Consider the following 12,568-nt stretch of genomic DNA (forward strand, 5'->3'; position numbering starts at 1 on the left):
AAGAGATCAGAAAACAAAACAGGTGATCACTAGGGAATCACTCAAGCTGTTCCAAGACTCCCAAAAGGAAATCCTCCCCTCCAGGCAAACCATAGGCTGCAGAATACTGGAAGCTGACATCTCAAAGCAGCATTTCCTGCCCTGAGCCCAGAGCCTCCAACCAGGACTGAATTGTGACCAGCCAGGACTGAACTCAGAGTCACATCACTGCAAGTGACATCAAAAGAGGTGCTTGCAAACTTCACAGAATTCTACAGCAGCCAGTCCAGACTTCTCTCATTTACAGGTAGTGGGTCTCATTCCAGATAGCTGAATAAAAGACCTGCCTAAGGAACAACTATTTCTCCAAAATGTGGAACACAGGGCTGGTGGAGCTCTTCTTCCTGCCCAGCCTGAACTCCTTTGCAATATAGTGAAAAATGAGTTGTTCCTCCCACAACATAAAATTTTTAAAAAGTCCATTCATCAGCAACTGATCCCTGACCTAGTTGACTACAACAAAGATAATATCTAAGCTCCCAAGATAACATTGGTGATTTTGAGTACAAGAATTCATCACAGTCAACTTAAGAGCTTCTTAATGTTTCCAAAGTTTTCTATGGAGAATATGTGGCCATGTTAATGACTGACTTCTTGACGATTGTACATATAGTACCTGGTCAAAGAACATTGTACTTCAAAAGAACATTCATTAACCTAGCATCCATTCAGTGTGCAAGATTCTCCTCTGGATGTGAATGCAGCTAATAATGGGGGAAAAAAATCAATGATGTTTGATGTCCTTGGTGTGGACAACCTTGAGGAAGTACCACCTGTGCCCATTTAGTGACTAATCAATGAGAAAAATTTACAATTAGCCCACTTGGTGGGCACATTTCTTTTATTCTGAGCATTTTGGAGCCAGTAGTATGGATGTCTGAGTGCTGGACCAACCTGGACTACATAGCCACTTCCAGGCCAGTCAGGCTACATACTGGGATGCTGTTTCAAAAGAAAACTAATATGAAAGATCCTTGCTGCTCTTGCAGACGACCACAGCTGATTTCCCAGCCCTTGCGTCAGGCAGGTCACATGTTCCTTAATGCCAGATCCAGGGTTTCCCACTATCTCTTCTAAAAATCTATGAGTATCTGTACCTTTTATACACACAGAGACACACAAAAATACATACAAATAAAAAGGAGTCTTAAAATTGTTTCTCGGAATATATATCTGTACAACTGCATTATTCTGTGTTTCAAATATAAAAAAAAAAAAGTGCTAAAAGGAAGACGCAAAATCCTATGACTTGTGGTGGGGAAGATGAAAATAAAGACTCCCAGAAATGTTAAATATCCAAAACGATCTTAGAATGGCATTTTCCACTTCAGAAAATTGTCCTTTCTCTTTTCATTCACGTTACATGCAAATAGTTATCAATATCTGCATTGAATCAAAAATCTCAGAATGTCCAGTTCCTACCATGATAGATATGGATTGCTATAATCCACACAAACACAATCAGCACAGGAGGCTACACAATGTCTGAGCATGTACAGAGATTCTAACATTGAAATGTTTGACAATTGCTGACTTACAGGCCTCTGGGCTAGGACTCAGGGATGTTGTAACCTGGACTAGAGGACAGACAAGTGCTTAGACACTGATGACACAATACCAAGTGTAGAACTGGTGCAAGGTGGGGAAGCAGTACCCTAGAAATCCCCCACCCCCAGGAATTGGTCTCTCCAAGACCCACCCCATCAGGTCTACGTCACTACCTTTGGGAAACATACGAGAAGCCAATCAGAATCAGCCACATCAGGTTGTAAAGTGAAGAGATACCGGGCCCAATTGAAACTCCACTCATCAGAGAGGATGAGGAACACTGAACCCTGCACACTCCTGCTCCTCCTGATGGTGGCCTTGGACCTGAACCACTATTGTGCAGGTGGGTGCAGGACTGGAGGGAATTGGCCTTTGGGGGAGCAGAAAACAGCACCTGGAATCCTCATCTCTGCATCTTCTCCCTTGCCTAACCAGACCCTCAATGATCCCCGAGCTGGATCACGCTGACCCTCTCCTGCATCTCAGGTCCACAGACACACCACCACCCCTGCTCTGCTCTCTTCCAAACTGCTCTGGGCCCAGGCTGAAGAGCCAGGGTCTCAATGTACACCACCCACAGGATCACACTGGCTGCAGACTTTCAACATGGTAATTTTGGAGCCTGGCATGTTGGAGCCCCGGTTCATCCAGGTCAGCTATGTAGACTCCATACAGTATCAGGGATTTGACAGCAAAGACCCATCTGCAGGGATGCAACCTCGAGCTGCATGGATAAAGCAGGAGCCACCTGAATATTGGGAAAAGGAGACATCAAGAGTTCTGGAATTGTCACAGGTAGAGAGACAAGTTCTGCGGTTAATGGTGAAAAAAAATGGACACAGAATGGATGGTGAGTCATCTCAGCTCTGAGGTCATGACACCTCAATGTCCTCATGGTCTGACCCCAATAAGCTCAACTCTAGGTCCCCAAGTCAGAGATGCATCCATAGACAAAGGGACCCCTGGAGACCTTTGACCCAAGAGAACCATAGATTGTGACCTGGTTAGGGGTTTAGTTGGGGACAAAATCCCTGGAATGGGGTAGAAGCCTCACAGTGACCAGGGGCTGAATGGGGGTGGGGCAGGTTATCACACCCTGCAGGAAGTATATGGCTGCAATATGGCTAATGATGGGAGCTTCCTCGGCGGTCACTACCGACTCACCTACTATGGCTATGATTACTTAACCCTAAATGAGGACCTAAGCTCTTGGACTGCAGAGGGCAAGGGAGCTCAACACGCGAAGAGCAGGTGGGAGAATGCAGGTGAAGCAAAAAGGAGGAAGACTTACCTGCAAGGGGAGTGTATACAAAAGCTTCTTAGATACCTGGACCTTGGAAAGGAGACCTTGCTGCGCTCTGGTAAGAGAGGCCCTTGCCAACCACTTCTGCTTTCTGACATTGTAGCTCCTGCCTCCCTGAGGCCTCCTCCTCAGCAGGGAGCAGCTGGAATGCTTACACTGTCTTGCATCAAAGTGGGAAAGAGAGCTCCTCTGTATCCTGACTCAACATGAGAGAGGGACTCTCCAGAGGATTCGCCCTCCTCCCATGACAGTTCAGTGTGTCCATTAACAGCAGTTCCCTTCCATCTGCATTGTGCATCATGGCCTCTCTCAGGCCTGATCACTGTCCATGCACAATGACATGGAATGTCTGACTCCAAGGTTGCTGAGTCCCTAGACCAGCTCCCCAATCAAAAAGAGAAGTCTATTTGTCTACAGGGAGACCCAGAATTTCCTGTTCTATGTTGGCTCATAGTTATTGTAAAATATTCCAAGGAATAGATCATCCAGAACCTGAGTTTAGGCTTCTGTGTGGACTCTGCTCCCTCCCTCATCCAAGTCTCCCATCCTTTCCAGGAATGATCCCATGAGCACTGCTCAGGCCCCTGGAGGAGTGCAAAATACATGAATTTTCCAATTGTTCCCATCAGATGCCCCCCAAACACATGTGACCCACCATGTAAGACCTGAAGGGAATGTCACCCTGAGGTGCTGGGCCCTGGGCTTCTACCCAGCCGACATCACCCTGACCTGGAAGAGGGATGGGAACAACCACACCCAGGACATGGAGCTGCCAGACACCAGGCCTGCAGGGGATGGAACCTTCCAGAAGTGGGCAGCTGTGGTGGTTCCTTCTGGAGAAGAGCTGAGATACACATGTCATGTGCACCATGAAGGGTTACCTGAGCCTCTCACTCTAAAATGGGGTAAGGTGTTGGTATGAGCACATACACTGCTATCGGGAAAACTGTGAGCTCTTTGAAAAACCACTGCAGGATCAGGGTTGAGAGCTAAGGTCAGACTCCTCACTCTTCCTTCCTTTTTCTCCTCAGATCCTCCACAAACCATCCCCATCATAGCAATTCTCATCGGCCTGGTTCTTGGAACCTTGGTGGTGGGAACTGTGGTGATTTTTCTGGTATGGAGGAAATAAAGGTAAGAAAGGGTCTGAATATTTGTCTCTCTACAGATCTGCAGACCAAGCTATAAATGTACCCTGCCTCATTAGAGGAAAGATGTATCCACTCAGGCACTGGGGCTTGTATGCTGACATTAACTCTATCATAAAGCATAAGGGAAATATAGAAAGGTCCACTGCCCTCTTGATGCAGGAGATGGAGACCTGATTGTGATTTCCACAGTCAGAGAGATGTCACAGAGAAGGTCCCTGCTGAGAACAGACCTACAGAAGGCTACTAGTCCTCTTTACTCACTATCTTCCATTGTGTTTTCTTCTGCATCCATGGAGCTGCAGTCCCAGTTCAAGAAACTTCCCTGGGGTTTGACCAGGAGATTTTCTACTCCCACAACTTTACTGCTTCCACAGCCTCTCACTGGCTGTGTTCTTTCCACAGTTGGGAAAGAGGCCCCTCCTATATTTCAGCTGCCAGTAATTAAATGGAAGTTGGTTACTGAGCCCCTTGCAATAGGGAAGACAGGTACCCATTGTGTGTGCTCACACATTTTCCCTCTGGGCCCTATGGCTGTGGGCTCTTAACAGGTCTTATGCTGTACTGCCATCGGCATGAACAGTGCCCGGAGATCTGATGCATCATTTCCAGTAGGATAGGAAGTACTCGAAGAACATGTTCCTGAGCTGGGATTACTTGCTAAACTGGAATTTTTGTTAGTATGGATGCCTGTTTGTTATCATGGTTTAACGATCACCAATCAGAATTTGTTCTTCATTATTTCCTTCTATAGTGTGAGATACAAACCTTCTGTGACTCCAAAAACTCCTGGCTCGTCTTTCAATGGCTGACACCTATGTCCATGTGTCTGTATCCTGTCAGGAGAGGCAGGTCTGGGAGACCTCCAGCAGAAACTGACCTTTAGTTTACAGTAAGCTGTACATTTATTCTGCCATCTTTAACATGAGGATTTTGGTAATTTTTTAATGTATGGCTTTTTCCTGTGGTTTATTTAATGAGTAAACCCAATCAGAGCAAGATGAATCACATAGAAACTCCGTCTTCAGAAGTTGAAATTCATTATTTGGGTCTTCTCTGAGTTTTTCTGAGTGCTTTTCTTTCTTAAATATGAAGTTGAAACTTCATATTTCTCTGTTAATGTCTCTTCCTAATAAACTTGAACTTTAATTCATACTGGTAGTCTTAATTGTTTTTCTTTCCAAGTCAAGAGTCCCATTTTCACTTAAGTAGAGGTTTCTTGTAAATGAAACTTTTATTTCCCCAGATGACAAGATAAGATTGGAGCTGGACACAAGCTGTGGGAATTCCTGGCTCGGTCTGAGCCCAGAGGCTGTCCTTCTCTTTTATAACTATTCCCTTGGCCTAGGCCTGAAAGCTTCCAGCCTCCATACAATCTAATCTTCTAAGCTGACTGAATCAATGTGGCTTTTCTCAGCTTCTGACTGAGTTGCTTTGTTGGCCTCGTACTAACTTTGGCAATCTATTCTAAATCCTCTGGCTCCTTCTCATTCTCTGGCTACTTCTGTCTTCACCTGTGTCTTGTTTATTCTCTCTGTAATCTAATTTTGTAAAACAGTCAGGGTAATACTGCAATACACACACCACATACTACACCACACATTTCTCTCTTGCTGCTGTTCTCATGAGAGTTGAGCATATCCTATTTCTGACTTGTTCTTTCAAGTCTTTCTCTAATTCGTCATTTTGTCTGGCCCTCAATTAAATGGCACTTTCAAACATGGTTGCTTACTTCTACAAACTAATCTTTCCTTCATTGCTGGGGCTAAAAAGTGTATACTAATGGTGTGTCTGCATTCCAGCCGGATTATATCTTTGGATAGGATTCCTTGCCAGAGAAACCATATTGCTGGATTAAAATTCGTCTACAATTTCTAAACAGAAGTCCTTACACAAGCAGCATGGAGCTGTCTCTACCCTACATCACACTGGGTCTGCCACTGTTCCTGCTGACCAGAAGGACTCTCTGAAACAAAGTTGGCCAGGTTGCTTGGCTATAACTGAGCTGCTCTTTTGCTTTGCCTGTCACCTCCAACCCTTCCGCTTCACTATCCGAAGATCCACAGAGTGGTTTGTTTTATTTTTGCGGTTGTTTTATCTGCATGTATGTTTGTCTCTGTAACACTTGTATGCCTAGTGCCCATGGGTGTCAGAGGAGGTCCTCAGGTCCCCTCAAACTGGGGTTACAGACAGCTGTGAACTATCATGAAGACATTAGAAACCAAACACAGGTCCCCTGGTGTTGGGGCCAGCCTGCGGCTCTCATGTCTGGGTTCGAGCCTGGGAGGCAACTTGGAGCTGAAAGAAAGGGAAACTAGGTGGATGAGAGAGAGTGGAACCAAGACAGGATTCTGATCAAGGCTCAAATGTTTAATAATAAAATCTGCGCTCATAAAGAGAGGGAAGCCCATCCCCAGTCACACGCCAAGTTTCTTGTGAAGTTGTCAGAACAGCCTTTTAGCAAAAACTTGCCAAATTCAGTTTGCTGATAACTCCAGAAAATCTTGGAGAACCAGTTGGGCCTCAGGCAGGTGGCAGGCAGTGTCACATCAAAGGAAAGGGATGAGAAGTAGCAAGGCAGGTGGCCCCGCCTCAGTGGCAAACGGTCTGAACCAGCCTGCCTAGGCTGAATGAAGAAGGGTACACCCTGGAAATAACAACCAGTGCTCTTACCAAATGACAAGTACCAAGTGCTCCTAACAACTGAGATATCTTTCTGCCCTTTAATTGTGTGTGCGCACGCGTGTGTGTGTGTGTGTGTGTTTATGTGTGTGTTTGTGTTGTGTATATGTCTCCTTCTGTGTATGTGACTATGTAAGGGAGAGAAAGAGAGAGAAAAGAGAGGCATGGGAGATGAGTATTTGTGTACAGGAATACAGTGCCCTTGGATGGTAGAAGTGTAGGACCCCAAGAAAGAGCCCCCCACTCAAGTCTCGGACACGGGGTTACCCAAAGAAACACGAGAGACTTCCTTGATGCAAAAGCACGAGGTAGCTTTAATGGCAGAGCTCCCGGTTGATACGTATCTTGTGCAGGAAACAGGAATCGACCACGAGGCTTGGAAGCTAGGGGTTTTTATAGAAAAGGGGCTGGGGCTGGGGAGGAATTGGCGTGGTTGCACATGATTGGTTCATTCAAACATCAGCAGGGAGGAATTGGCGCTGTTACATACAATTGGCCCATTTAAACATCAGCAACATGATTATGAGTCAGAAGAATAGTACGTGCAGACCAAGGCGTATAAGGATTCTAAAACCGGGGGCTTATCTGAGTTAACAATGTATCTGGTTTTTGTTTCAGCTTTTAACTATGCTCACTATAGAAAAGGGGGTGAGCAGGAGGCACCGGGCTATTTGACAGGTCTCAAGTTTTATTTCCTTTCAGAAGGCAGTGGAGCCCTAGGAGATGGTATTTGAGACAGTTGTAAACTGCCTTATTAAGCATGCTGAGATCCAAACTCAGATTCTCAGGAACTGCTCTTAACCACCGAACCTTTGAACTCTTTGAGTCAGAACTACACTACATAGTTTTCTAACACTTCCAATAGGAGTGAGAGGCACAGGTATTGTATAAGAGAAAGATTAGCTTCAGGGAACTAGGAATCACTACAGCTTTCTTCCTCACACAGACCAAATATTAGGCATAGAATCCTGGGAGTAGTGTTTGGACATTAATTTCTTTAACCAGATCCATGTCCTCCTGGTCCTGTTCACAATCCTTTGGGAGTCCCAGCAAAGGGGCCAATAAGTCAGTAATTCTCAACCAGTTCATGGAAAAATCTCCACACATGCTTAGGATTTATGTAGATCTCAATAATAATTATGCTCATGTGCATTGTATCAATTTATATTGACTGTATTAGGAACTGTAAGTTTTAAGATATTTACTTAATAACTATTCATGACTGTCAAAATTATATCAGAAATTAATTGAAACCAAAGGGACTCTCCATCACTGCCCCCAGCTAGCTCACCCAGGGCTATACCCAACAAGAGACAGAATTAGCTCTCCGGCTCTCATGCCCTTGGTGCAGGTTTACCTGCAGCCATGTGAACAGGGCTCTATTGTATTGCCCAGGCAAGGTACAGGGCCTAGTTTGGCAAGTGTTGCAGCTAATGAGGAAAAGGGCCAGCTTCATGACCTTAGGGCCAGCTTTCCCCACCTGCCACAGGTGGCAAGAGATAAAGGGAGGGCCTCTTTCCTTCAACAACACCATTGCAAGGCAGATGTGTGGCAGAGCCAGCTTTCCCAAGCTCACATATTTGGGGCCTGCTCCCCCACATCCCCTGCAAACAAACAGCCAGAAAACTGCTTCCTGGGAGAGGTATGAGGCCTGCTCTCTTGAGTACTGCAGCTGCTGAGGTGCAGGGACAGCTTTCGTGCTCTAAGGCATTTAGGACAGCTCTCTCAGGATTCCCAGGCAATAATGGCCAGATCCACAGGGCCCTCAGACATCAACATGGTCCCAGGTGGCTTTCCAGACCAGGGATGTCCACTAGCTATTGATGGAAATATATCCCCTCTCCTGCAGGGACATGATTCTGGACATGCCCTTAACAGAACATGGGCCAGGACGTCAACATGGCCATAGATCACATCACCAGCTACTCATATCAGGCTGTTCCTCACTACTCTCCAGTCTCCAGTTCTGGCTCCCTTCATTGTTCACACATCCTTCTGCTTCTTTTTCTCTTCCATCTCTCCACCATGTACTTGCTTTTCTTAGTCAGATTGGGACATCTGGGTATCTGAGTATCTCAGGGCATCTTAGGAGGGCTATGCCCTGCCTCTGTGTGGCACTCAGCAGGGGTCATCTTGGGCTTGCTCTGTCCACCCAGGACACAGGATGGTGGTCTGGGGTCAACGTTGGCATGTGGGGAAGGCACACTTTTAATTTGGATCTCCTGAATTGGGCAGATACGCCTTTATACTGAGCCAAATTTTATGCTGGAAGCCCCTATAAAGAACATGGAAGAAGGAATGTTTTCTGCTCTTGTCTGCCTCCCCTCAGTCTGGTTAAAATCCATTCCTTCACTAGCATTAGAGTCTACCTCAGGATTCTGGTGTATACAGAAGACCCACTGAAACATCCAGTCTCATGAATTGAACATCTACTAGATTCTTGTACTTTCCTTAATGAGACAGCAATTGTTAGACTAGCTGGACCACAGCCTTAAAGACATTCTAATAAACCCCCTTTATATACATGTCCTGACCAGGGGGACAGTTGAACAGGGTCTGAGGAACCACTTGTGGAGAAAATGGGGGACAAAGAAACACAAAGAACGGACAGCAAGTCAAAAAAAACTCTGATCAAGCTGACAAATTTTATTTTTCCCAGGTAGGTTTTATACCCATAGAAGTAGGATATGGGGAAGGGGATGACGCAGAATCGCTTTGTTTCTGGGGGGACCTACCTATTCCCAAAAGCAGGATATTGGCTAGATAAAAAGTTCATCAGGAGAAACAGAACAGAGTGGGTTGCTAGGTACCTGTCCACAAGACCTATAGCTATTTGTTCTTAACTGGGGGTAGTACTTTCCTACAGAGGCCTCAACGTTTCCCACAGAAATCTCAACTAAGCTAGTACTTTTCCACTAAGGCCAAAACTTTGTAAGTAAGCCCTTATGGCTGATAAGGCAGTTAACATTAAAACAGGGTGGCTCCCAACATCTCCCCCTTCCTTTTAGTATAGAAGGAACATGGCGATTTTATTCTTTGCTAAGGCAAGGATAGAGGCCTGACCTCAAGTGACTAAAGGGGATCTTGTAATGGTTCCCATCCTCCTGGTGTTGTCCAGTGAAGCATGGGGACAATACTTATCCTGATGTCTTTTTCCTGGAGAGGGGATAGTTTTTGTACACCAACCCCTATGCAGTCAGGCTTGTCCCTCAGGGAACCCAGAAAAATGTTTTTAGTTTTTGCTTTATATTCTCTCACAGCTGAAGCAAGAACTTAGATCACCAGTCAGAGGGGGTTCTGGGTGGTCCCTTGCTACTTGGTGCTGGGGTCGGAGTCCCCTTCCTTAGGTTGGGTGGAGATGACCTTTGGGAACACCCTAGAGGGAATAACAACCTCGTCTCGAATCTCTTGGTTCTCCGTAGCTAACTTATGATAACACACCTGGATAGGTTTTGCTGCCAAATCATCTATCTGATGTTTCAGAAAACTGGTAAGTCCATTAAGGGCCCAGGGACCAAAAGAAATAAGCAAAAACAATCCAAATAACGGTCCCAAAATGGAAGGAAATAAGATTGACAACCACAGAGAGGTTGAAAAACAATTTTTATACCAGCTCTCTTCTTTTTCTCTCTCTCTGTCTTTTTTCTAAGCCTTCTCTAACTTTTCTCATGCTCTCTTTAACCGTTCCTGTCTTGTCTACATAAAAGCAACACTCTTCCTTAAGAGCTGCACACAGTCCTCCCTGCTGCCAAAAGAATAAGTCAAATTGGTAGAGGTCTTAGAAGGGGCCCAAACAACATCATTTCTCTCTGAGAGGACCACCCAAATGTAATTCCAAGGGTGGTGTCTATGATTAAAAGATTTGGGCGGGGGCAGTTGAAGGTTGGTGGTTATTCTAGTCAGCCACAGGATCATGAGTATCTTCGTCTGGAGCAGCGTCTGAAAAAGAAAAGAGATATGTCTCAGAAGGAGATGATCGCTCCATTATGGACACAGACGGGTTTACAGCTTTTAGTAGCCTCTCTGGTAGCCATCTTGGGCCAGCATTTTTTTTTTTTTTGTCATAAATGCAAGAAGACCCTCGTCCCCATATAAGGATGGGATCTGGTCCTTTCCACTGTCCAGTGAAGGGATCTTTCCATCGTGAGAATCTCGTGACTTAGGATGCCACAGGTGGTGAGCTGCTGACCTGTCTTCATTATCCAGGGACAAGAAGTTAAGAACACAGAGAGCATGATTGAGCCTGTTTCAAGGCGTCAAGGGAGAATAAGCATCTGTAACTTCAGTCAACCACTGGAGCATATTTTTAGAGTCTGATGGGCTCGTTCTACGATGCCCTGGCCGTGAGAATTGTAGGGAAGACCAGTGACATGTTTAATATCAAACTGGGAGCAAAACTGTTGGAACTTGGTTCCTGTATAACCAGGGCCATTGTTAGTTTTAATGATCTGTGGTTTTCCCATGGTAGCCATGCACTATAAAGTGTGTGTTATCACATCACACAATGCCTGTCCAGAAAGGGGAGATATGTGTATAAATCCACTATAGGTATCAACTGTAACATGCACATATGTTAACCTTCCAAAGGAGGGAAAATGGGTAACCTCCATCTGCCATCGTTCATCAGGAATGAGTCCTCTAGGGTTGACTCCCTGATGAGGAACCTGCAGCAGAGTGGCGCATCCACCACAGGACTTAACAATTTCTCTTGCTTCATCTCTAGAAATCTTGATCATTTGGCACAAGGTAGAAGCATTTAAATAATGCAAAGCATGAGCCCGGTTAGCCAAATCTATCGAATCAAGTAGGGCAGGGAATGCTTCTCGAGGGGCCTTGTCAGTCAGGGCATTTCCATGCGACAGAGGACTACCCAGGCCAGAATGGGCTCTCAAATGTCCCACAAAAAAAAAAAAAAAAAAAAAAAAAAAAAAAAAAAAAAGCCACTGTCCTTTTAATAATTAGGGATTGAATCTCCACAAATAATTTGGAAGCAGTGGAAGCAGGCTTAATATAAGGGATTGTCTCTAAAACAGGAGTAGAATGAGCCAGGTAAGCACTGTCAGTATACAAATTAAATGGGGTCATTGGTAACATTTTAAAAACCTGAAGAACTGCAAACAATTCCACCAGCTGGGGATTTGGGGACTGAATATGGGGACTGCACTGAAGTAACCCGATCTTGTACAACATAGGCAGCTTTGCCTGTTGAGGAACCATCTGTAAACACCAAGGTGCCTTCAAGGAGTGGAATTTTGGGGAAAACCAAGGAATGCATCCTAACAAATTGTATAAGGGGATCATTAGGCAGCAGCTGCAAACAGAGCAGAAGAGAGGGAGGGACTTTTGGATTGGCTCAGCCAGTTAGCAGTGGAGGAGGATGCTTACAGAGCAGTGGTTTTAAATTTCTTCAAACTCAAGAATCTCAGGACAGCTGCTAAAAATCAGAAAAACTCTAAAAGCAATACCTAGGGGCCGAGGTAGCTTCGCAAACAGTTCTCCCTAGTAACTCCTCTTACCTTATGCAGGGGATACACCGCTGGCCCTGGAACTCACTGCCATCAGAAAAGGCAGCAGAAAAGAAATCCACAATATTCAAATGAATGTCAGTCAGGTCAAACACGGAGTGATTTGAAGCGACTGACACAGCCTGCACAGAACACATCTCAGGAAGACACATTGCTCCAGGATAGCAGCAACTGTAGGTGCACATGAAAGGCAGAAGCAGGGGCGGGGTGGGGAGGTGTTAGATCAAGCCATTCATCCTCTAATTGCTGGAGAGCTCTGAGCAGCCGCACTTGCTCATTTCCGGTTTCTACCATGTTGCTCAGAAATGCCACCTCAGCAGTTA

The 12,568-nt window shown here is 45.3% G+C and overlaps 1 protein-coding gene and 1 long non-coding RNA gene across 13 annotated transcripts in view; one reads left to right on the forward strand and one right to left on the reverse strand.

Annotated features, from left to right (window-relative positions):
* Positions 1 to 1,802: 1,802 nt before the first annotated feature.
* The window catches only part of LOC110283727 (patr class I histocompatibility antigen, A-2 alpha chain-like), a 39,582-nt gene continuing 28,816 nt past the window's right edge, over positions 1,803 to 12,568 (forward strand). The window contains exons 1-7 of one of the 6 annotated variants that reach the window (XM_085833180.1): positions 1,828 to 1,930; positions 2,023 to 2,196; positions 2,297 to 2,437; positions 2,673 to 2,948; positions 3,520 to 3,795; positions 3,922 to 4,024; positions 4,793 to 5,185. In XM_085833180.1, the coding sequence (XP_085689306.1) occupies positions 2,151 to 2,196; positions 2,297 to 2,437; positions 2,673 to 2,948; positions 3,520 to 3,795; positions 3,922 to 4,022 (840 nt within the window). In that variant the 5' untranslated portion in view covers positions 1,828 to 1,930; positions 2,023 to 2,150 and the 3' untranslated portion in view covers positions 4,023 to 4,024; positions 4,793 to 5,185. Of the gene's footprint in view, positions 1,931 to 2,022; positions 2,438 to 2,672; positions 2,949 to 3,519; positions 3,796 to 3,921; positions 4,025 to 4,792; positions 5,186 to 12,568 lie in introns of those variants that run through there. The other 5 variants (XM_085833178.1, XM_085833179.1, XM_021149181.2 and 2 more) reach the window with 5 other exon arrangements.
* The window catches only part of LOC147000424 (uncharacterized), a 43,138-nt gene continuing 39,918 nt past the window's right edge, over positions 9,349 to 12,568 (reverse strand). For 4 of the 7 annotated variants that reach the window (XR_015045959.1, XR_015045958.1, XR_015045957.1 and 1 more), the window contains exons 3-4: positions 12,237 to 12,416; positions 9,349 to 10,659 (exon numbers count right to left, since the gene is read on the reverse strand). This is a non-coding gene — a long non-coding RNA (uncharacterized LOC147000424). The remainder of the gene's footprint in view (positions 10,660 to 12,236; positions 12,417 to 12,568) is intronic. The other 3 variants (XR_015045960.1, XR_015045956.1, XR_015045962.1) reach the window with 1 other exon arrangement.

The sequence above is a fragment of the Mus caroli genome, unplaced genomic scaffold (assembly GCF_978045245.1).
Source record: "Mus caroli unplaced genomic scaffold, Mus_caroli_1 scaffold_18, whole genome shotgun sequence".
NCBI lineage: Eukaryota > Metazoa > Chordata > Mammalia > Rodentia > Muridae > Mus > Mus caroli.